Source organism: Corvus kubaryi, unplaced genomic scaffold (assembly GCF_017639235.1).
Source record: "Corvus kubaryi isolate FWS band 111438036 unplaced genomic scaffold, C.kubaryi_AGA036_p1.0 37357, whole genome shotgun sequence".
Classification (NCBI taxonomy): Eukaryota; Metazoa; Chordata; class Aves; order Passeriformes; family Corvidae; genus Corvus; species Corvus kubaryi.
The window spans coordinates 2,788,501-2,813,596 of NW_024581117.1; the positions used below are offsets into that span (position 1 = coordinate 2,788,501).

At 38.0% G+C, this 25,096-nt stretch overlaps 2 protein-coding genes across 2 annotated transcripts in view; both read left to right on the plus strand.

The window, feature by feature from the left end:
* SLC35D2 (solute carrier family 35 member D2) overlaps positions 1 to 24,748 on the plus strand; it is a 46,825-nt gene extending 22,077 nt beyond the window's left edge. The window contains exon 12 of the mRNA XM_042033168.1: positions 23,207 to 24,748. Coding sequence (XP_041889102.1) covers position 23,207 — 1 coding nt within the window. The 3' untranslated portion in view covers positions 23,208 to 24,748. The remainder of the gene's footprint in view (positions 1 to 23,206) is intronic.
* On the plus strand, positions 1 to 24,748 carry HSD17B3 (hydroxysteroid 17-beta dehydrogenase 3). Its single transcript, XM_042033635.1, is given in 12 exon segments — positions 1 to 2,015; positions 4,115 to 4,166; positions 10,317 to 10,374; positions 12,412 to 12,421; positions 15,804 to 15,911; positions 16,381 to 16,448; positions 17,204 to 17,241; positions 18,599 to 18,621; positions 20,428 to 20,561; positions 21,786 to 21,938; positions 22,609 to 22,636; positions 22,639 to 24,748. Coding segments are annotated over 12 exon segments (879 nt in total). The 5' UTR covers positions 1 to 1,861; the 3' UTR covers positions 22,692 to 24,748.
* Positions 24,749 to 25,096: the final 348 nt, after the last annotated feature.

Genomic DNA, 25,096 nt, shown 5'->3' on the forward strand with positions numbered 1-25,096 from the left:
TGCTGTAGATTTTTAAAGAAAGTAGTTTCTTTAGTTCATTCTGTACCATAGTGGAAGTGATTTTATTTAATTTATTTTTCATGTAATGTTTTTGAAGTGCTTCAGACTTAGGTTTCTCATCTGAAACACAGACCTGATAATCATAGTCTTTATGACAGTGTTGCTCAGAATCATTTAAAAAATAAATTTAGGAATAACAAAAAATAAGTATTACCTAGAAGTAATTGCAAGTGCTTGCATACTTTGACAAATAAACTCAGCTTCAGTCACTTACTATGTTACTGAGATACTGTTGATTCCACTAAATTTGCTGATTAAAATTCTGGAAATACGGGCTCAACCTGGCACAACTGTCATGTTAGAATTTAGGAAATTGCATGGCTGTTTCATCCAGAACCTCAGTAGTTGTGTCTTTCAGTTAATAAGATAAGAACTTAAAACTGATTTTTGTTAGGCTACAGCTGCTTAGTTTTATACAGATTTCATATTAGTGAAATTAAGGTTTTAAAAATTGCATTCGTACCATTACAGGTGTCAGGGTGTATTTACAAGGAAACATACAACGAAAAATAATTACTGGACCAGAAAACAATATTGTCCTGTACATTGATCTGTTCATGCTCTAAATTTTATGGGGATTTTTTAGCAGTGACCTGGCTGTAGGGAAGTGAGATTAAGTGAGAAAATGTAGTCACCCAAGGAACTTTCTACCCATTCACTGTGTAAAGTTCTTGCAGTGATTCCAAGTCAGAGAGGCAAAAACACCCCAGAAAAAAAACTTAGACTGGGCTCAGTGAAGAATTCTTCACATTCTTAAGATTTTTTAAATTTTTCCTCTCATAATCTTGGTCTAATTTACTCATACTATGCCCTTGAAGTTCTGTAGACATATCTGAGATTTATTACCAACCACAGGAAAAGAAAATGAAAACAGAACATGGAAGTGCAGAAGAGAAGACTGGCAGCTGTGGAAGTTTGTGTTTTGATTCCATCATCAAATAGAAGGGATTTTTTTAAATTTTAGGGGCATTGATTTAAAGGAGTTATTCGGCATTATTTTTACATGTGGGAAACAGTGAAATCTCTTCAAATTTAAAGTATTCCTTGAATAGTGGGTGATTCTTTGGGTTGTTTGTGAGTGTTTGTAAATACTTTCGTAAATGTAATATTTACACCTTTTTTTTCATTTGACCAGGCTTACTTATGAGGAAAAGCATAAAGGGAAAATTAAGACGGCTTTAGTGTGAGGAAACTGGGTTCTTAAGCTAAAACAGTAATGATTTTTTATCTTGTTACAGATAAGCTAATGTTACCTTTCTTGTGATTCAGACATTGTCTTTGCTTGTCAAGCAGCAGCACAATTGTGGGTTTCTGTCTGAAGGTGTCAGTAATGTGACATGATAAATATTTTTTTCTCATTTCAGTATGAATTTGTCCTGGAAATGTCTGGGCTATAATTTAACTCTTCACTGTAAGAAGTAGTGTTGATGTCTGTTTAGAGTATTCTTTTTCAAAAATTTGGTTTAAACCTATCTTTGGTCTCTATGAATGGTAAACAATTACAATAAAATTAGTCTTTTGGATTTGTGTAGTTTCCAGAAAAGGAGTGAAACATTTCTTCTCAGGCCAACATCAGAAATCATTGTTTAGTTTGGATTTTCTTAATAGTTTACAAATCTGGGTGTAATGTAGTGATGTTATTCTAATCTAAGTCCCGGACATTTCCTGGGAAGAATGAAATAATATGATTTGATTAATCTTCTCACTTCTCTGCCAAGGCTCAGAGAGTAGCAGTGTGCTGGAAAGAGGCATTTTCCAGGCAGAGTGTCTGATTCTTACAGGCTCACTACCTTCACTTGCCATGGAAGTGTTCCAGCATCAGCTACTCAGTCTTGTCGGGGGCCTGATGTGTTTCTGGATTCTAGTAAAATGCATCAGATTCATGAAATACCTTTCCCCACGTATCTGGAATTCTTTGCCTTAGGCTTTCTTTCGGTCAGTGGGAGAATGGGCAGGTAAAGGAAACTGCATCATCTTCTACTTGTAATTGAGTGGTGGATTGTTACATTACTAATTGGGAATGGTTTTCCTTGCATTTCTTTACCCTGTTCCTTCAGGATGAAACAGTGTCCACTACATATGGTTTGCTTGATTCCTTTTACTTTTCTCCTAAAACTTTGGAGCCTGAAGGTTTTGCGTACTTGGGGAGAACAGAAAACTAGTCAGACCAGTAACAGCTCACACCCCAGTGTGTAGATGTGAATCTCTCCCTGTTGCTATTTCTGATGTTTTCTCTCTGCTGCAAATGCTTTCATTTTAATAGCATTGCCTAGATCCTCAGTTTCCTGGTATGTGAAGCTGCTAGTTTATGTCTAGCATATGTTCTCCAGCTTTCAAAGCAACTTTTCTTGTTCCTGGTGACGTTGCTCCAGTGTGTTTTTTTCCAAATTGCTGACCTATCCTTAATGATATCGTTAATGAGCTAAATGTACTTTAGTCTAAAATCTTCAAAGGCTGCAAGTTGGCAGTGCTTTTTTAAAGATAGTATACATTCTCATAAAATAACAAAAAGTTTAATAAGCACCTTTTTCTTCCTATTGATCATTGATATTTTTCTTAAACTTGTTAGATGATGAGGATAAAGCAGGAATGAACAGGTACTGCTGTTCCTGGGTTCCTTAGATGCCAGTGTTGCTGATGGCAGTTTCTTGCTAAGAAGTGACCTGAATAGTAGACCTATGCTTGATTCCTTTTTCCTGCATTAGACTTGATGTGACAAAATATATTAATTTATTAAATCTCTAAAATACATTAATTAAAGATATAATTAAATATTAAATATATATTTAATTACCACATCTTATAGTAGACTAATAAATTAAATCCATTCATGTGTAGAAGACCTGCCTGAATACCAGATACTTCCAAGGCAGTGCATAGGTCTCATTTTGATTTAAGTGAGGCAAGGACCTCCCTACTGTGTATGAGATAAGGAGCAGCATGTGGAACTTTGTGTGTAAAATCTTTCTTTCCACTTAAGATTGGAACACTTGTTTCCTTTAATGGACCTTTATGCTGTGTTTTTATAAACAAAGTCTTCTGGCCCCACTAAAATTCATAAGGTTCAGATAATTTTCTGTGTCATGTGATGCTGAGAATCATGAAAATGAAAGCTGGCATGTGGAAGCTTGTTTCCCAGCAGACTCTTTGCTTTTCATCTACAGGTCTGCTAGGAAGCTGAATATCCACTGCTGCTTCACTGGGATCTCATTTCCCTGTGAAATGAGAGAGTAATTGCTCTTCTGTTGGCAACACCTAACTGTTCAAAAACACCTTGCTTTCTGTGCCTCTGGCAATGCAGAAGTCCTTAATCCACATTTTTTTAATAATGACTAATTTTTCATTTGCTCTAAAACTTAGCAGGTTTACCTTGGAACTGCTTTGGTGCTTTGCTACTTTATTTCTTCTGTATTTCTAAGGTGATAAGGATTTTTCTTTCTATAGTTCCTCTTTGGTATTTATATGCACAGTGTTTAAAGTTCACGGTGCTTGACAAATGCCAGGACTTGTTTATTTTCCCAGTAAGACTAAATCCAAAAGTAAACTGTGTAGTACAGCTCTGAAGGAAGAGCATTTTATAGATGGTGGCAAGTTTGCTGTGATGTTTCCTTACAGACAGAAATCTTGTGTGAGAAATTGTTTTATCAGCTTCAGTCACCAGTCTTTATCTCCTACCATTCTGCCACCAGCATATAAGTACAAATCTTGCAAAACAGAATTTGTGAAAATACGTATATGGAAGAAAATTCTGCCAGCTCTTAGACAATTGACTTGTTGCTGGTTGTTGACACCGCTGAAAATGAGAGTAATAACTACCTCCTGTACCACATGGGCTACCTTGGGGAGAGATTTGCTTTGAAGACAGAAAGTGCTGAATGAACTGACATTCATAGGTCACAAGGCAAAAAAAATTTAGAAGATTGATTCTGTTCTTCAATGGAGATATTTAGGTTGCGTTATTCAAGAAAAGCAGGTGATGAAGATTAAACAATTCAGAGAGAATAAGCTAAACCAGAACTCCAGATGTAATCCCTATCCTTTTTGCTTTTTCCAGTGGTCACAGGAGCAGGATGTATGGGAAAAACATATTCCTTCAGGCAAAATAGGTCACCTACCCTTCATTTTATCTTAGCAAAATGGCAATTGCTATCCCTCCATCAGTGTCCTAAAGTTAGTAAAATTATTCTAGAATTCAAACTGTGACAAACATGGTGCTAATCCTTCTCTCCTGTATAGCCAGAATAACATTAATCAGATTCTGGAAGGAAACCAGTGCTGCATTTCAGAGGAAACTCATTCAGGCCTCAGTGGTCTCAGCAAACCAGGGAACAAAAATGAGTGACTCAAAAGAGGGCCTATTGTCTGTCCAGAGAAGGAAGTCTCCTAAATTGTCCCTTTTTTTCCCAGTTTCACGGCTAATCTGCAGTGAGCTGGTCCAGTATTAAAACACAAAATGTAATTTTCCAGCCCTTACACTTGCAAACACATTTTGAAAGTTATATCTGAAATAACCAAAAAGGCAGAATCTTGTATAAATTAATATAAGATGCAAGTTATGGAAAGTATAAAGAATCCTAATGGTCTAATTCAAAATCAGGAGCTCTAGGAGGCTGCAGGAGGAAGAAGATCTCTGTGCTGTCCCTGTAGCCACTGCTGTGCAGTGTTTATTTTCCTAGGAAGTGTACCTTCCTATTCACCCATGCTGGTCAGCACTCAGGGCAGGCTGGCCTTGTACTGTGTTGTACCAGCCTTGCTATTGCTGATCGTGACTGAGCAGTACATTTTCTCCCTCATTTCTTCTTTCTAAACGGCATTCCTTTCTAGAAGCTAAACAGCAGTGAATCATAAGTTGCTGTCTTCCGAGCTGAGGTGACGGGGTAACAAAGCCTGTAACAAGAGTTACAAGAGCCTGTACGCAAGAGTTTAGATGTGATGCCTTCTTATAGAGATTATAAAATACATTTCACAGGAAAAGAAAACAAATTGATTTTTTTATTGATTTACAGGATTTTTGCACTAGTCTTTTCATTGTGCATTGTTTAAACACCTACCTAACTATGTCTTCCTTTACTGGGAATGGCAATACAACAGCTACTTTTGAAAGAACATTGAATGTAGGAAGCTCAAAGACCAATACCATGTATTAGAGTTTAACATTTAGCCTAGTTGTGATAAAAATCCCATGGGAGAGAAAGGAAAATGCTGCCTCCCGTCTACTCACTGAGTTGCTGTAGTAATAAGCAAATGGGAAGGGTCTGATGAATACGTAGCTCAGGGGGAATGGGATGGGATCAATACAGGGAAAGCAGTCATCAGAAATGCCTAAACATTATTACCATGTTTCTGGGTGAAAGACCCTGTTTATGCAGCTTGCTGAACTAATTTTCTGTGTGAGCATCTGGTGATATTTTATCCATGTGAAGGCTGCAAGAACCTGTGAATGTCTAGATTGGACCTTCTGTCGTTGTTCTGCTTCCTTTGTGCTATATGGGTTATGCAAGAGCAAATCCCATTAAAAGGCCAGCTATAACACGTGAATGGCTGCATTATACCACAAAAAAGAGTAAACCAGCTACTGTCCTTTTTTTTTTAAAGTTGGCTGGAGCTGGCTAGATTTTGTGGAACATTTGTTCATTATTTTTGGCATTTGTGGGATGACTGAGAGTCATCTTTCTCCGTGCTGAGATGTACCATCCTGTCCAGGTGGTCCCTTTGATTGAAGCTGTGCTCAGCTCCTGCTCTGTGGGACAGATCCCGAGCCCACACCACATGAGCTCATAGCGTGGCACATCATCTTGCTGGCTGAGGTTGAAGCACGCGCTTGTGTGTGGCTTGTGGATAAATAAATCTGATCCTGCTGTTTTAATATTTGTGTGCCTTCAGAATTTCTGGCTCAGCACCACTGTCTTGCTACTCTGATGTCAGGGTACAAAATTCTCTGACGTTCTTCTGGTGTAGGTTCCTCTGGTGTTATGTGCTGGTGTGAAGGCAAGCCTTGTTTGGAGGGCACAGTCTTCTAGAACATTAGTTCTGAGGTCACGTGATGAATTTCTTTCTGATGTCCTGAGCTCAGTCATCAGCTGATAATGAGTCACAACTAATTTAAGGAGTCCACACTTGGTAGCATATGCTACAGGATTCTAAGGAGAGCAGTTTTCGTGTTTTGGGAGGCTAGTGGAATGCAGTTTCCTATGTTCAGTGTTTTATGTGGAGATCTCAGTAGGTGGTTCATTGGGTAAAACTCAGCAGACTGAGGTCCAGAGAGAGATTGCAATATCTACAGGTTCACTACTCTTGTTTCCAAGGTTTATCGCTAGATGCAGGACTGTGCGAAGTCTCTTAAGCTCAAAAGCTGCCTGCAGCTGTGTGAAGAACCTGGCAGCTGTGAGGTCTCAGAACACTACTTAGTTGATGCTGGGACACAGATCTTTAGTTTCCCAAGCTTGTATTGAGAGGCAAGCACACGTAGAACTTGAGCTTATCCTCTTCTGAATGAATATCCAGGCTTCCCTGAAGGCTCTACCTGTATTTTGTGTAGGTGAGTGATTTTGAATGACTGACCGTTTTGAGGATGAAGACCCTGACCTTTTAATTGACTGTTGTGATGTCAGAGTGCTGGTATTTTGGATCTAGTTTGCTATACTTATTTGAAAAGCCAGGCTTCTGTTATACTTGTTACCCTTCTGTTACGTGGTCTGTGAGTTCTTGGGCTGATAGGGTTTAAACTCACCAGACTTACAAGAAGAAAGAAAAGCAAGTCATCTGTGAGCCTGCTGCTAGTCTGTCACATCTCTACTCAAAGATTAGCATTTCAGGTACTGATGTAGTCTTGTTTGTTCTGCTTTTATGGTGTAATAACTACAGTTGTGTTTTATCATCTGCTACTGACATAGCACCTCAGACATACTGGGTTTATAGACAAGGCCACAGCATACTCTGAGATTTATAGTTTGGCCTCTTCACTCTTCTCATGTGATGTCAGGGCATAAGCAGGGTGTTGTGGCTCACGTGGTCACCATTCTTGTTACTGTTAATGGTTCATCACTTTCTTACAAGTCAGGCCAGTGCTTGTGTTCAAGCAGTGTTTCAGGAGACCGTTTTGAGACAGGCTTCATTCATTTAAGACTTCATTCATTTGTTAATTTAACAGCTCCTCGAGTCTTAAATATTTGTTTCTTTTCCTGAAATTCTGTGTATTATTGCCAGCAGTATAATACCTGTTAAATATGATCTGAGTTTTCCTGCTCTGGTTGCAAAGTATTCTATTTTCTCCACTTTATCTTGGATTTGTTCCTGGAAATACTGCTATTGTCCTTGCATTGTGTCCAGAACATACAGAGCTAGCAGAAAGATTGCAAGATCATTTTGCCTTGTCATCTCAGTTCTGGTCTGCTGGACCAAAACCAGGGTTGAAATATTTGAATCATACTTAAAATGAATGAGTCTTTGATTCATAGGGACCCTACCGTTCCAAATCCCAGTTAGAGAAAGACAAAACATGACACACAGACCATGTCTGTACAGTCCTAGAGAAGAGAGAAGGATCTCTTTTCTAGGAGGTAGGAAATTACAGTAGGCAGCTACAGATTCCACAAAGCATTATTAAGGATTTTAAATTATTACATTTAATGACCCATGTAGAATATAATGAATTTGTCAAGGTAAATGTAGCAGTCATATGCATGGTTTGAATTTAAAACCTACTTTGCCTTTCATGAAGCTTTATTGTTTAAAAAGTCAACTCAGACTGAGCTGTAAAAACACGCTAGAAAATGCAGAGGGACTTAATACTTGTTTAATGTAGTTTTAAACTTTTTAATCATGTATTTTTGGGATTCCAGAGTGCTGATTCTGCTTGAAATTTCCTCATCATTAGCTGTATTTCTAAATTCTTAGTTGTTGTGATTCGTTATGGCTGGAATTGGTAGTAATGATCTTACATTTTGGCAGACTGAGTCTCAGGAGCATTTTAGTCCTTTGCCACTGGGAGTCAGGATTTCCTAACATATGCAGCTCCACATTACGCAGTGCTGGGAGGCAGTGCTTACTTATTCCTTACTGTGAAGGGAAACACCATTCTTCAACGTCAAAGTCTTTGTATATTAGGAAAATTCTTTGTGCTAAAGACATCGACACTACAAGTTACCGTAGTTTGAAATATTAGGCCAGATTTGACCTTTCCTGCAGGTGGCCAGGGAATTCTGAGCACAGTTCTTTTTGTTTGCTTGAGGGTCTGTTTGTATATTACGGTATCTACAATGTCCTACAAACCCTATTTCTGAAAAGCATGCACCTTTTCTACGTGGGTGAGGAAGCAAAACAGACTCCTCAGGTGGATGGCCTCCTTTGCCTTGAGAAATGCCTTATACTTCTGGTTAGTCTGGTGCACAGCAGCAAGAGAGATTCCTCTCACCTGATAGGTAACAATTTTATAAGATTGCCCTAAACATATGCTTTTAGCTGAAATACAATGCAACCTTAGCGGTTGGAATCCTTTTTTAGTTAGGTTTTAGGAGGGGGTTTTCTGTCAAATGAAATACAGAGACAAAGCTGATATGATACTGAGAAGCCCAGTGAAGCAGAACTTTTTTGTGTATGACATGGCTGATACTTGGTGTTGCATCTGAAGGTGCAAAAATTAAAACAATCCCTATCCAAACACCCCCAAATGACAGAAAGGAGCAAGTGATCCTGGAAACAGAGACCATATCTGACTGAAAATGCCTTGGGTCAAATTCCTTGAAGAAAAATCAAAGTCTACCAATATGTAGGCAACTATAGTTCTCCTCTTGAGAGTTTTAAGTGGAGTACTTAAAGCAGACTTTTGAAACCCCAAAGCACCCAAGTCTGTGCAGATATCTCTGGAGCACTGATCAATTAATGTTAGAGGATCTCCAAAAGTACAGAATTGTGAGAAAAGCTGAAAATGCAAATGGTTGTTGCTGATGCCTTTAGCAGGAAGACATCCCCTTGTGCTCTTGATGGAGAAAATTTTTGAAAGAAGATCCTAATTTCTTAACATTCTGTGTGTTGTTTCATGAGAACCCAACAGGACAAACTGTTTCCTCAAATAGTTTTAAGAAGAAAGTCAGCTATGGAAATGAATGGATCTTCAGTGGGTGGCCTTTGCCAGTTATTTCTTCTTTTAAGCAAATCTGGTTCTTTCAGATGACATGAGCTTTATGTTCTGTGATGACTAATTTAGCTCTCTTTCTCCTTTCTCTCATGGGCATTTTTCTAGTTCTAGTTTTATCTTTCTTTATGCATGCAACTCAGCTCAGCTACCACTTGTTGTTAACCTCATTTCAAAAACTGAGGGTGTGTTCCTTTCTCTGGCTTTGCCTAAAAATCTGATGGGCATGGGAGGCCTCAGAAAAACAGGAGAAAACCATTCTCTATTTGTTCCTCATTTGTTCTGCAGATGGTAATACCAAACTGACCATAAATGGATTGTTATGTTTAATAGTTTTTGCAGCTATAAAATTCCAGCTATTGCCAACATCTTTGTGGATGTATATTTGTGTGACTATTTTGAGTATTTATGCATATAATTCACCTTTTTTCTTTGATTTCTTTATTTTTTTTTCCTTTTAAGTTTGCATCTACTTAAAAAAAATGAAAAAAAACCAGTTAAAATTTTTCCATCTACCCTGCATCAGATTTTATTTCTATTAAATAAAAGTTAATAAAGTCCAAATGCTTTCTAGCTTTTGGGCCTTCAATTCAATAGCCTTAATGTACTTCCTCAGGAAAAAAAAAGTGATGATGGAAGGTGATGTTGTAAAATGACTGGAAAGTCAGAAACGAGTCCAGGCTCCAAAATAAAAATAAAAATAAAGATAAAAATTAAGTTAAAAATAAAGATAAAAATAAAAATAAATAAAAATAAAAATAAAAATGTGTTTCTGGGAAATGTCAGGTGGTTTTCACTCCCTGAAGACACTCATTCATTTGAAGTTGACTCCAATTATTTATATTTGTTCATATTATGGGATTTAATTGTTGTCCAGTATATTTTTCCTGTAAAGGTCCAAGATTATAGAGTGAAGGAAATATTTTGGACGTCTGTAGAAGACTGATTATTTTTTGGCCTGGTTTTAATATCTCTTGTTTATCCATTAGGCAAGTGACAAGTGAATGAAAAGAATTTAAAAAATTCATGTTTGCTGTTTTTGAAAAACTGTAAAAAAGGGGAAGATTCTTGTCACCTTACTGTTTCCTGACAACTTTTATATTCCTCTCTTGTATCTGGCAAGAAGTGGATTAACTATAGTGATGATAGGGAGAACTTTTGAAAAAATGAATTTGGTGTTTGTCTAAAACTTCTCCTCCCATTTACAGGGATCTGCAGGTCTTTTCCCTTGGTACAGTATCTAGCACAGCAGAGTGCTGAATATTGCTACAGCTGTACCTGCAGGTCTTGCTCCAATACTAAAAACTTTTTTATATTACTGTGTCCCTTGAGCCCTTCTAGACATGGATCACTCTAAAAGTATATGCTTTCTTTCAAAGAGTGTAATGGCCTAGAAAAAAAGTGAATGTGTGCTCTTTACCACCTTTTTCTGCCCTTAAAATCTGTAAATACAAATAAATAGTTTACCTGTAAAGTAGTTTGTGGAACACAGCAAAGGAGGACTAAAAATGAAATCCAAGTGCCAGGTTTGTTTTTTGGTTGGTTGGTTGGTTGGTTGGTTTTTTAAGGTTTTCAACTTACATTTGGCTCTTGATGAAACAGTTAAATAGAGTGCCTTTAGAATTAATGTCCCCTTTCTTTTCTTCAAAGGAAATCAGCCATTAATCCTGGTGAATGTTTTGTATAAATACTTTAAGATTGACAGTTAGAATTTATTTAGGAGTCAAATGAGTTTTTATCCTCCATTAACTTTACAGATTGCTATAATAAAAATAATTCTTTCCACTGTCTCTTTTTCTATACATGGCTTCTATCCAGCAGATTCCTTGATTAACATGTTTAAAAGTATGTGTCACTCCAAGACTACACCTCAGTTGGAAAAGCCTGCCTTTAAGGAGGCTTAGCAGCTGACTCCAACAGCACATCAGGTCCAGGATATTCACCTGAGAGAGCAGCACATCTATCAGGGATGTGGCAGACTTGGGTGAAAAAGTCTGCAAATTTTCAACATGCAGCTGCCAAAATCAAGGACTGGGCCCAGAAATTTTCTATCCAACATGCCTCTCTTTTTTCTTGTGGGGCTGAATAGACTTGTTTTCTCTTGGAAACCAAGGGATGTCTGATGAGGAAAGCTGTAAAAAAGCCTCCACACTATGACTGATTACAAGGCCATCCACTGGACACCTTCCTGGCTGAGGGTAATGAAGGACTTGCCTGTTCCGAAGGTACTGCTGAGATAGCCTACCCTGCAAACACTCCTACACCTTCTGCACTGACCCATGGCTTTTCAGTTGTGAGGAAGCTTCTCTCACAGCAGCAGTGTTATCCATGTAATCCAAGGTGCAGGGAGGTGTGTGGTGTGATCCCAGCAGTCAGGCTGCACTGATGAGGTTTTGACACTGTTCTACCTGGTTGTGGGCATAGCCTTTCTCACAGCTTGCTGACATTGGGGGCAAATCCCAGTGAGATCTTTCTATTGTTTTCAGCTGGTTTTGGCTGAAGTCCAGAGTGAGTCATCTGTTATTTATTGTGTCAGGTTGGAAATGAATATCTAACAATAAGTAGATGGCACAAACAAAAGGAAAGAGAGAAAAATACAGCAATGAAAAGCATAGCGTATCTGATGTGGAGGCACTAAAATCAGCAGGGAGCTCTGGATACATTACTCTTGTTTCCTTTTTTTTTTTTAACATTTACACCACACATTTTTTGCCGTCTATTGGACATTATATTGAACAGACTTGCTCCATTTTCAAACTGATTGTATTATTTGCCTAATTATACTGCCACATCTGTTTGGATACTGAATACTATAAATTTAAAAAGTCTAAGCTGTGGGTAATTACAGAGATCTCAGTGTTTGGCTTTCCAAGTTCTGTGGGCCACAGGTGTGCCTGAGAGCAGTACTCAGAGCTGGAGCCGGCAGAAATCCACAGTAAGAAAAACATTTCTCTAAAAACACACTGGAATTGAAAACCAGATTTCCATTCATTCAGACTGGAAAGCTCTTTTAAAATGAGATAAAAGGTACCAAAGTAGGTGTTACAGAGGGCAGACAGAACCATTACCCCAGGTACACTGCTCATTTAATACATTTAGTACTCTGGTTGTGAAACATTGATCAAACAACAATACCAGGGGATTAGAAATGATGGAATGCTACTAACTGCAGTCCAGTTTCATTTCTTCTGCTTAAATTTCCTAAGCAAGCTGTACAGGCAGAGCTAGGTGCTGTTTGCAAAATGATACCTCAGTATGTATTTATATGACCAGGATCTGTACCATTTTGTTGTTAAAGCCAAATAGACAAACAAACAAAAAAGCCACTTCTGCAAGATATAAAATTCCTCATCACAAGTGTGGTTGGGGTTTGTAGGGTTTGATAGTGATTTTTATTGTTTATTTGTTTTGATTGGTTATTTTGGGGTTGGTTTGTGGTTTGTTTGTTTTTTCTTTTTGGTGGGGTTTGGGATTTTTTTTGTAGAAACAAATCTTTATTTAATGAAAAATAAGGTGTGTGATCCTCAGATACAATAAAATTACAGTTGTATCAGTTTAACTAGTGGAGCATACAGTTAATGACTTTGGATTTGGTGATGCAGGAAACTGCAGAAATTATGCCTGCTAATATAGAATAAAGTAGTGAATAAAAAAAGGAACCCACACAGCCTGGAAGAAAATATACCTTGCTCCCACAAAGACCTGTGAAGGTGCTAATTCACTCAGCTGTCCTCCCTGCCGTAGGCTGAGTTTCCAGTATGCTGTGTCCTCTGCCTCTTGTCCTGCCTGCTCCAAGAAATAAGCAGGTAACAAAGTGAGTTCACTGACTAGCATAAAACAACTCATTTTGCACATCCTTTCTGCAGTCTAAAAGGCTGTTAAAAATGTCTGTTGTGTCTTGCTGATCCCTTAAAGTAAACTCCTCAATTTGCTCTCCTATCTGCCAATTTCCATGGAATATGATGAGTGCTTCTCTCTTCATATTCAAATGTTGCTGTAGTACTTCAAAAGGAACTTTCTGCAAAGATCAGTTCTCGTGCCAATCAGGTATCCATTTTGCTACCTGGATTTTCAGAACATTTTTGTAACTCTGTAAACTTTCTAGAAGGGGAGTGATTATGGAATGCTGTGTATCCTAAACAACTTCATGCTTCATTCTGATTTATTATCTTTTTGGTAAATTTCAAAAAGCAGCACATTAACCTATATGACAAGTGGATTCCCAAGTAGTTTGAGGTCAGAAGGAGTTAGATGTATAAACCTTAGTGATACATCTTAAAACACATTGAATTAACCAACTTTTAATTTTTCACTTTTAATTTTCCTTGAATTAGTTTTTACTCCATTATTAAAAAAAGAGGAAAGAAAAGACAATAACCTGTCCTGGTGTTTGAAAAGCTAGGATTTTTGCTTCTGGCACACTTAGGACTTTAAACAGAGATGTAATGGCTTGTGTCTTCAAAGACAAACATAAATCTTTGTCACAGAGAGGAGAGACATATGAAACATCGGAAATTTTTTTTTGGCTCTCTCCTTTGCAGAATTGTTATAATTTTCTGAAGAGCTATGCCTGGATAATTCATTTGTCAGCATGAGAGTTTTATTGTTTTTTAAAATATTGGTTTATTCATAAAAGAGACAGAGGAAAGCCATCTGGAGTACTTGTTTGTTGGCTGACCGTGCTGTTTGCAGCAGTACAGTTCTGTACAGACAAGGAGTTGCAGAGAAAGTCCAAATGGCTTGTTTGATCCTCATTTTCATGTTGCTCTAGTTTTGGCTGCCCTTCTGATTGCCCGCGAGAAAGATGGCTGCAACATCACTACACTTTTTAAGACCATCTCATTTTGTTTATAGAACTCTTCAATCAGAAGGTCACTGTAGGTGTCTGCTCCAGCTGTTGCTCTGTTCTTTCCCACTCACTGCATTTACACTCACAATGTCCTTTTATTTATAGTTTCACCATTCGCCCAGCCTGGGACCATGACGGGGTCATTTGCCACTAGAGTTGCTTTTATAGGTTGAAGGTTCAAATGATGTTTTGTCCCTTTCATACACAGAACGGCAGCTTAGAAAGAGGGCAAGAAAAAGGGCACTCGTTCCTCCTTTCTTCTGTCATGGAGACAGATGTCCTCTAAAACTGCACTCAAGAGGCAACCTACATCTCAGATCTGCAGTCAGAGTGCTTGCTGCTTCCTCAAACTGCATTACTTGAGTAGTGCAGGATGGTCAAGACTTGCAGTTTGCAAAGAGCTTTGAGGGGCAAAGAGGAACAACTTTGTCTCATCCTCCAACAAAGGTTCTTATTTGTTGCAGATTGTCCTGCTGGACCCAAAGCCATCTTTCTGCATCCTTGCTCTCCTGCAGGGGCTGGCACAAGGCCTCTTCTTACTGAGTGAGCACCAAGGGATGAGACAAAATTTCTGGGTAATAATTCAGCAAGTCTGATTCCTATTCAAGGCAATGCTCTCCATCTTCTGTATGATAAAATCAGAATCCAAACCAGCAGAGACATTTTCCCGAAAGCCATATGCACTTTTTGCCATGTGCGTGCACCTGAATTCCTGCCACTTGCACAGAGCCTGCAATCTGATATTCTATTGACATTTCCAAGTTTGCCTGTCACTTTTTCAGCAAACTTCATCTGGATTTCAGGTTGCCCATAAAACATGAAAGCAGGTTTAGTAGCAAAAATTTACAATGTGAACATCTAGTTAGAGGAGACCTTACTGGGCCCCTTTAAAGGGGAGCTTTGCCTTTAAAAATGAGTAAATAAGAGTTTCTACTTCTTTTCCTCATGAAACTTCATTGAAAATATGAACAGCAATAAATCAACTGCTGAGAAAAATGGAAGTGTACAGCTGGGCTCCACTCCTGCATAGCAATGACATTGGAAAAATCACACACATTTCCCTTTCCCTTCTAATTGACCTTGTAAAATTTAAGCTATAGCCTCTCTAAAATGCCTTTTAGTGCTGCAAAATCCCAAAGAAGGTTCAGTCTATGGAAATGTAAATGTCAAAACAGGCAAGGAATTTTTTGAAAATAATGCAGAAAATGCTGCATCACATCCAGCCTTGTTTACCCCTCCTCCTGTGTAAAAAGGTAAGTTCCACTTGTTAGAGTGCTCATCTTATCCATCAAAAGTCTTTTAAACCATTCTGCAGAGCTGTGCTTACATACAGGATCTGTCATCCACAGTCATTTATGTAATGTATGCTGACAGTGTTCATCTATAAATATTATGATAACCGGGGAAAGAAGTCCCGTGTGGCTTATTTCTGAATTTGTTTTGTTTTACCTTACTGAAGGACTAAATGTTGGTTAGATTTTATAAGAAAAATTCCATTGATTTCAGGGCATAAATTCATCCTATATTTGCCAGACCATTTACCTGAAAACAATCAGGTAAACTGAGAATATTATGCCTGTGCTGCATTATTTCTTAGAGTAAGAAAGTTGGAACAATTGCTTACTGTATAGTGGACATTACTTAACAAGACGTCTGGTTATTTCTCTAACTACTTATTACAGCTCTCCCTCTTTCTTGGTAGGTACAAACAGGTTTTCTAGGCTGGTTTGTCTTTGGTTTTGGGGTTTTTGTTAGTTACAGAGCTGGCCACAGATCAAAAGGTGAAGGTTATGCAAGCTGATTTTGCTAAAAATTCAGTGTACAAGAACATTGAAAAAGATCTGAAAGACTTGGATATTGGTGTTTTGGGTCAGTCATTAAGGTCTGTTAATTGACGAGTATTTTATGGCTGTAGTATATTAAACAGACCGTTGTAAAAATGATGTGTCATAACAACTTATTAGCCAATGCTTTAAACCAAGCATACATAGTGAGCCTGTGGCTCATTGTCTGGTATTATTCATGAAGGAACAGTGAAAAGGTGGGGGTTTGGAAGGTTTTTTTATTTTTAAAGAAAATCATCCTTTTAATAGTGAAACAAATGAAACTACAGCAACAAAACACAACCAACCTTAGCAACAGTCTATTTTTCTGTTCCCCAGAGTCATCAGTATTGGTGACTTCTTGTTCAGTGAGAACAAGACTTGATGCTAAATAGTGTTTCTCCTCACATGCAGCTCAAAATCTTCTGGGTCGTGAGGAGAAGCAATTTGTTTTACTAGATGAACTATGCACTTTGTCTAGATTTGGTTCTTAACGTTGTATTTTCCCTGACTAGTTAACAATGTTGGAATGCTTCATAATCCTCTTCCATGCCGTTTCCTTAATGGGCAAGACATAGAAGAGGTAGGATTATTCTGTGGATTTCAACATCTAATATAACAACGAGGAATTGTAATTCATTGAATGGGGCACAGATTTTGCCCCTGCTACAATCAAGTATTAACTGTTCAGTTGGGTTGGAAATGAACTGGGCCTGAAGAAGCATATTTTGATTTGGTTTTAATGCTTGGAAGAGCTTGAAAGAGAAAAAGAATGGTAGATTTCAGCTAAACTGCAGGAAGCGTCCAGTGATAGAGGGGAGAGTACAGCTGGCCTGGTTGTAACAGGGATTAGCAGACCCCTCTGACTCCCTGCTGGCTTGTAGTGTAATGGGGCCAGTCTATTCACAGCCACAGCTGAAAATATTGGGTTCTTGTTAGTATTATTGAAACTTACTTTCTTTGGGACACCATTGCTTAAATATGTGGAAACAAACAAACAAATCAAATTAAAAAAAAAAAAAGAAGAGAAAAAAGAAAGAAAAAAGAAACATAATTTAAACACAGTTTACTTTGTGGGGGGAATTAATTTGCACAGGTTGAATAGGATGACAGGATTAAGGATGTGTGATCAAGTTCTCCATTACCTAATAGTTATTTACCCCTCTATCACTTGCAATGAAAAAGCTGGAATTTCTAAGTGCGTATCTTGCTAGCACCTGTCTCAGGATTCATTCAGTTTTTATGTCATCATCTCTTCCAAATCAGAGAGCCTCAGGCAGGCTGCTTCCCTCAAACTCTCACTTAAGGATGAATTAATGGTTTTGTTGCTTCCTGCAGAACCTTGTCAACTGCAACGTTGTTTCTGTTACAAGTAGGTATGTGACACATTTCCATCCGTACTGGGTCTGTAAGGTATTTCATTGGAAAAAAAATCAGTCCCACATTAGAGTGACCAACTAGCTTTTCCGTGTATTTTCATTTAGTTCATCAGCAGATAGTGATTTTCATCAGGAATGTCAGGGTTAATTTAAGGAACCCACCTGTTTCTAGTGCCTGTGAAATATTTTGATCAGAGCTGACTGGAAACTTTTTAACACAATTTCTCAGAAGAAACCCATCCTTGCACTACAGCTGAAGCAGCTTAACATTTTGCAAATTGTTTTTGTCTTGGTATACAGAGACATTTGCTACAGAATTAAAGTTTTCAAGACAGGTAAATCAGTTTGAATTTTAGCACTGTACTTGCATTTTTTGTCACAATTCTCTTCTGCCAAAATGTTTTTGTATCAATGCAGGACAGAAACTCCAGGAGCTGCCTCTCAATTCTGTATTGTTACCCCTTGGTGCTAATTTTGGTTGGCTATTTCCCTTCCAAGAACATTTAGTATTTCATGCTTTTCAACTCTGATTAAGATTTGTATTGCTCTGCTGTTTGCAAGCGGCATGTTAACATGAACATGAGCAGAAGATCTCAACCTTGGCTTTCATGCCTTTCATGTCTTTCTAAAAATGACATGAAAATTAACAGCAGATGTTTGTCTTTCTCTGGCTAGCAAAATTTACATCCCAAATTTTTACTCCTGCTTAATGACTTAAGATAATAAATCACATATTAGCAATCAATTGAAGGAAATTACGTAAGTAGATTTGTGACATTTCTGCTCCTAGGATTTATTCTATTTATATGTCAAAAGAACAGAAATATCTGCAATATCTGAATTTTATATATATATATACATATGCCATTTTGTACCCTCTCAGTGTGGATACAAAAGGTCTTTCTCTTTATCATTTCCCGCCTTACACATACCTCAGAATCAAACTCTTTTGTTTTTGCAGTGCCTGGGGATTCCTTTCCCCACTGCGGCAATCACATCCTTTTCAGTCTTTCACGAATATTCACTTTCCTCCAAATTACAAAGAAGAAAGCATTCTCCTAACCAGCATTCCTCATGGTTAGGTCCATATAATCTTTAAATCTTTTTGGGTTTTCCTTTCTCCTCCCTGTCTGGATTCCTGCTAAGATCCTGTTCACCATTTCTTGCAGTGTAATGCCTGAGATCCAGGTATCCTGCCTCCCACAGACGTCAGTGGGATTTTCAGCAATGCAAAAGAAGGACCTTTTCTCATGTTTTACACTTTATTTCGAAATTCCTCTTCACCCAAGCTGATGTGACCGACCGGTGTTGTCATGCTTTGTGAACCCCACACTGCTCCTACTATCCTCCTGAGCACAATGACACTATTGAAAAACAATCAGGAAATAACAAGTATTCAATTAAATTTCACCATTAATTTGCACTACTTTTCACTACTGCCCTGTACAAGTTAGGTCACACTCCTGTCCTGAGATGATTCATAATGTAAGTATGACTTCTCCATGGTACTTAGGCATACTGTCAATAATACTCTTAAAAGGCACAAAGAAAAGCAGATTTCTGACCTAAAAAAATGCATTTAATTTCACTTTAAAAATCAGATGCATGATTAAATCTATTGCTAAAATAAGAATGAAAAAAAATAAAATAATTAGCATCAAAAAAGATCCTAAAGCTCTTTCTGGTAGCAGAAAAAAAATGATGTCTCTTCATGATTTTCTGTAATTTCTGATCCAGCTGTAAGCAAAAGTGAAACTGCAAAAAGAACATGGTGGAGCTGACTTTCTCCTTGCAGTTATGATTCCATATTGAAGAATGATGAAATTCAGAAACTGTTTAAAAGCTTTGGATAAACATAAGACTCTCACTGCTTACAAGACTAACCTTTGGGATTTTTTGACAATTCATATGATTTTCAGGCCACTAGCATTTCTAAAATATTTTCCAAAATGTTGAATGTGCCATATTTTAGCTATTTGAGTTGTATACGTATGGCTTGATCAAGTGGAAAAACTCGTGATTAAAATAAAATTGGTTGAAAAATGCTATCAGGAAGATGGGGGATGGAAAAATTCTTAAAATAGTTGTCTTAAAGGTGACAAAAATAATTTTGAAAAGAAGCAACCAGGGTATTTTTTCTAGAACATCGAATTGCTTTTAGCTTCTACCTTCAGTATCTTTAGTGGTAGTTATGCTTTCACATTAACTTCTGGACTTTACAGTCTATCAATCAGTAAGGTTTCTTCTACTGCTGTTAGTGCTGTATGAGTATATGTATAGGAACTCCCACAAGTTGTCAGTCAATTGTAGAACAAGGCAGAAAACATAAAATATATGTCTGTGTCCAGTTAAAAATGTGGTAGAAATAAAATGGGATGTGATGGGCCTAATCAGGCAAGAAACAGCATTTGAACATATTATCTTATTCTTCCAAGAGTGGTAGCTGGGCTTGCAATAATGCTTTTCAAGCTTTGGAAATGCCCATATTACTAATCAGAGATACTAATTCATCTATGCAATTAAGGATCCCTGTTCTCCTTTTAATACTATGTACATTAAAATGTATATGTATGTATGTAGGTATATGTATGTTATGTATATTAACCCTAATGGGATCCTTAAATTAGAAGTTAGGACCTTTGGATGAATTTTCTAGAAAGCACTATTAAATACTGCATTCTAGAGGCCAGTACATGCTTTTAGTTTTGGCAAAAAATTTACTTCTTACTATTTAATTTTTATTTTGCTTTGTTTTTTTTTTTTTTCCTGGTTGTTGCTAAATGCATTGGATTTTAGTGATGTGTACAGGGAGTTGTGAATGGGGAAGCTATAACAACAGATCCATGGAGAAGGAAAAAGGATGTGCTGGCCAAAGCAAAAAGGGGATCTACCAATTACTTAGGAGAATAAAAACTTTCCTCTGACACTGATTTTTTCTCTGTTAGAGGTACAATTACATATACAATGTTCCCATGGTTGTGATTGCTGTAGGCATTTAAATGTCATTTATGACATTATTCCTAGCTGGTCTAGACCAAGCTAATCTGTAAAAAGGGGATCTTTTGAAAGTGTAATTGATAGTATAATAGGAGAGCTATGCCTTCTGGGGAAAAAAGAGTTTTCCACTCATGCAGCCTGTTACTGTAATCCTGTAAAGTGTAAACTGAATGTAACTGTTTAAACTAAATTTCAGACAGAAAGGTCTAATTCTGAACCTGTCCTCTGGTCTGAGTCATTTCCCTTGTCCATTATATACAATATACTCAGCTACTAAGGTAAACCTCTCACACTGCTTTATGAAGAAATCCCTATTAAGTGTTTTCTAAAGCATTGTATCAGGATAACAAATGATCAGTATACAAATTATGTTGCTCCACTGAAATAATGAAGTAATGTAAATTAGCACTAGCTGAGAACTAAGAATCCATAAAACTATGTAAATGAAATCCAGCTCGGGATATGTCTGACCCCTGGAATACTTTTGCCTTTGATTGAATAGTATTACACCAGTGCTCACAATCTGTCCTCATTCTGGGAAGTGATGAATTTTACTAGACTCATTTGGCTAGTTTACTTAACATGTAGATGCACAAAAGTGCTAGGTTTTGCTTATGGAACCAATAATAAAATTTCTGGTAGGTGGGAGGTGAGTTGCCTGATTTCGCAGATTTCACCTTAAATTTTTGCTCTGAATTTGAATCCTGGAACTTATAAAAATGAGGAATGAATGATCTTGAGTAAAACTCCGTAAGCAACTTGATTGGCTCAGGTTTCCTTCAAATGAAAAATTCTAACAATATTTGCTTGAACATAGCCAAAGTTTAGATTGGAAAAAAAAAAAAAAAGACCTATTGTTGATAAGGAAGTCTAGTTTTCTATTTCCTTTTTCTCTTTTTAATATAAATTCCTTATTGCTCCAGATTTGAACTACATTCAAACCAGACAGTTTTAGATCCTTAAAAATGTTTACTTAACATTATTTCAGAATGATATGGTACATTGGTAGTGTTATGTTGTCTTGTCTTTTTTCATTCTCGGTATCTTTTAACTTTGGGGTTTCTTTTGTTTTGGCTCAGGTTTTGCTTTGGTTAATTTATTTGTAACAATTTAGTGAAAGTACTTAGTTTCCTATGCTAACGGTTTGTTTGGCTTGGTTTGGTTATGTTCCAGGCTTTTATAAGCACTTTTATAACCAGTACAAGCAGAGTATAAGGTAAAAGTAATTACCATACAGGTGGTGCTGTATCTTGCCATATTAGCCTTCATTTTAGCAAATTCTTCAAGAATATTGAGATGCCTAAACCTGTATCATGTAGCTGTCCTCAGTGAACTGCTGAGTGGCTCTGCCAAAGTTCTGTCTTCTCCCTCTATGCAGCTTTTTTCCTTATTTCACCATAGTACTATCACTTATTCCACACAGTGCCCTAATCCATTGCAAATATCTGTTAAAATGTGTCAGATGCTGTGGGATTCTGCAGAGTGCCTTATGTAAATATTAGATGGCATTACACTGTTTTTATTATTATTACTTATTATTTTAGGTAGTGATTCCTTATAGTACTTCTGCTCCAATGACAATGTACCAAAACTCTGGTGTTATTACAAAGACAGCAGAAGAGTTTGTTACTGAATCACTGGAGTATGTCACCTTTGGAGATGAGATTTTTGGATATTTAGCCCATGAAATTCTCATTTAATTTGGTTGTGTATAAATGAGTTCCAAAGACTTCAGCCAAGTCTGTCTGCACTCAGCCTGTTCTTCTCTCTGTTTTCATAGACCTTGGACATCAAATGAGAAAGAGAATGGGTTGTTAAAGCTAATATGGCACCAGTAAAATATGAAGAGAGAAATACACAAGTAAAGTGTAGTGGTAACAGCACAGGACAGTTTTGTCTACTTACGAGACTTGAGCTGAGCTCAGTTTGATATCTGGTTAGTCTTCACCCTCTCTCCAGCTGCCTGTTTTCATGACCCTGTTAAGGAATTTTCCAAGACCTCTACTCCTTCACAAAAATTGGCCAGCAATTTCAAAAGTTATTAGTGGGGGAGAGGAAGGACATAAAACCAGAATGTAACTATCACAGAAACATCATTTCCTTGGATACCATGCTAACAAAATAACATAAATATTTATACATGGCAGCTGTTAATGATAAGCATTACATGCAACTATAAGGAAGGGAACAGATTTGCTGAAAACAGAGAAATTAATATTTTCCTCTAAGAGAAATGTAGTTACTGAAAGCCTGAAGTAAAAGCTTTTGCATTTAATGCTATGGCCTTTCTGAACACTCAGCTGATCTCTTTTGGGAATTTTCTATAACCTTTTGCCGTTGTGTTGTTTTTGCATGGTTATTCTGAAGGTTTGTATCCTGCAGTTTGTTCCTTTATGGTATTCCACAGAGACAGACTTCCAGAAGCAGTCCTGCGTGCATTTACTGGCTGAGGCAGGGGTGCAGAAACCCCTAACAGAGTCATTCTTGTCAGAAGATGTGTTCTGGGAAAACCCAGCAAGATGCACTTTACAGAGTCTCTCTATGTGTGATTCAAATGAGTTTGAGCCATAAATCCATTTGAGTGACCTATCAAGTAATGTGACTTGATACAATGAATCTTTTAAGTAAATTAATTCCTGTCTCTTCCCAAAGAATATAAAATTTGCTAAAGCTATTCCAGTGACTTTTGTGAGCCTTATATAGGCTCTAAGAAATTTATATTACTATTTTAACATACTCTTGGAGGTCACAAGTAATTATGCTTGTTTGATGTTTATGAATAATTTGCTTTATTTCCAACTTGTTCACTGTATATTTTCATGCTTTCAGTGGGTGTTTTGTGTCTTTGGTTTCTTTGGAAAAGTCAAGGAAATTTGCAAGAAGGAAAAAAGAAATCTGCCAGAATGTAAAGTACACACTGGGCTTTGGGAAGTCTATAATGATAAAAAAATGTATTTCTATCCAGAGCCTGTGAATGACTCAGCAATATCTGATACGGGATGTAAAAGGCAGCAACATAGGAAAACGATGCACAGTAACTCTACACTGCTGAATGAATCTAGAAGACAACCGTTTTGACTGGATGCCTGTGAAATCAAATTGGGTGTTATTAAAAGGTATTTCAAGGACAATGCAATCACCAGGCAGTTATTGTGGGTTCATAAATGGAAAGTCCTGCCTAATTAATTTGATGCCGTTCTACAATAACGTTGCTTGCCTAGTGGATGAAGGGAAGGTGGTAGCTGTAGCTTTTCTTGATTTTAGTAATATTTAGTAAGATTTTAGTAAGATTTTGAATACTATCCCTCACAATGTCCTTCTGGACAAGCAGTTCTGATGAGCAGGTGCACAGTGTGCTGGAATAAGAACTGGCTGAATGTCAGAACTTCAGGGGCTGTTGTGTGTGGGGCTACATCTGCGTGGTGAGCTGTCACCAGTGGTATTCCCCAGGGCTTCATTCTGGACCAGTTCTGTTCACAAGTTTATCAATGATCTGGATGCAGGAGTGGAATGCACCATTTACTGACAACACTAAACTAGGAGATGCTCTTTGGCTGTATTCAGAGACAAGAGGCCTTCCAGAGGGATGCGAATAGATTGGAGCACTGGGTAGTTATCAGTGGCTTGAAGGTTAACAAGAACAATTACAGATTCTGCCCCTGGGATGCAGGAAAGCTGGGCACAAGGACAAGCTGGGAGAGGAGTGTGTGGAGAGCAGCCCTGCAGCAAGGGATCTGGGGGTGCTGGTGGGCAGCAGCTCAGTGTGAGTCAGCAGTGTGTGCCCGGGCAGCCAGGAGGGCAAACCCCATCCCGGCTGCATCAGACACGGCAGCACCAGCTGGGATCGGGATCATCCTGCTGGATGCAGCCGTGGTGCGGCCTCACCCTGAGTCCTGTGTGCTGTGCAGGGCCCCAGAGTTTGAGAAGGACGGGAAGGTCCTTGAATGGTCCAGAGAAGGACGGCAGAGCTGGTGGAAGGGCTGGAAGGCACATCTTGTGAGGAGCAGCTGAGGGCTCTGGGTTTGTCTAGTTTGGAGAGAAGGAGGCTGAGAAGTGACCTCATTGCTCTGTACAGCTTCCTGAAGAGGTGACATGCAGAGGGAGGTGCTCACCTCCTCTCTGGTCTGGATATTCGGAAGCATTTCTCTACTGCGAGAATGATGAAATGCTCACAGACTTCCTAGAAAGGTGGTTGATGCCCCATGCCTGTCAGTGCCTCTGGCCAAAGCCCTTCATAATTGCCTTTAACTCCTAGTCAGCCCTGAAGTGGTCAGGCAGCTAAACTAAATTATCTCTGTAAGTCCTTTCCACCTGAACTATTATATCCTAGGCTAGGCTCATCTGTGCTATTTAATCAGATGCATTTCTGTTCATTAAAAATCAGTAATTTTCATGTATATTTTAGTTTTGCATGTTTATTTAACTTCAGCATTTCAAAAAGTGTTTGTAAAACAGCATGAAGATAGCAAGGACCTTATTAATAAATTATTGAGATTTTTTTGCCAAATGTGGGGATGGGTCTCTGTAATCTTTGCCACGCAGAAGAAAGAGAAACCACAAAATGTATCCTCCTGCCTCCAGAAATTCCTGTCTGCTGCATTGAAGCTAATGACATCTATGGACAGCACACCATAGACTTGTATTATGACACCATTTACATCCCAGGTTTCTGCACATGTCTCCTATACTTGTTGTTACAAGTCTCAAAAGAACAAGTGAGGATTGAGCTGAGATCTCTGAACTGAAAAAATGAAAATTGCAACACATAAAATGATACGTATCTTTCCTGCAGTGTAGTAAGATTTGATCCAGATCTGCAAGCAGTCACTAAAAATCACTTTACTCACATGGGCTC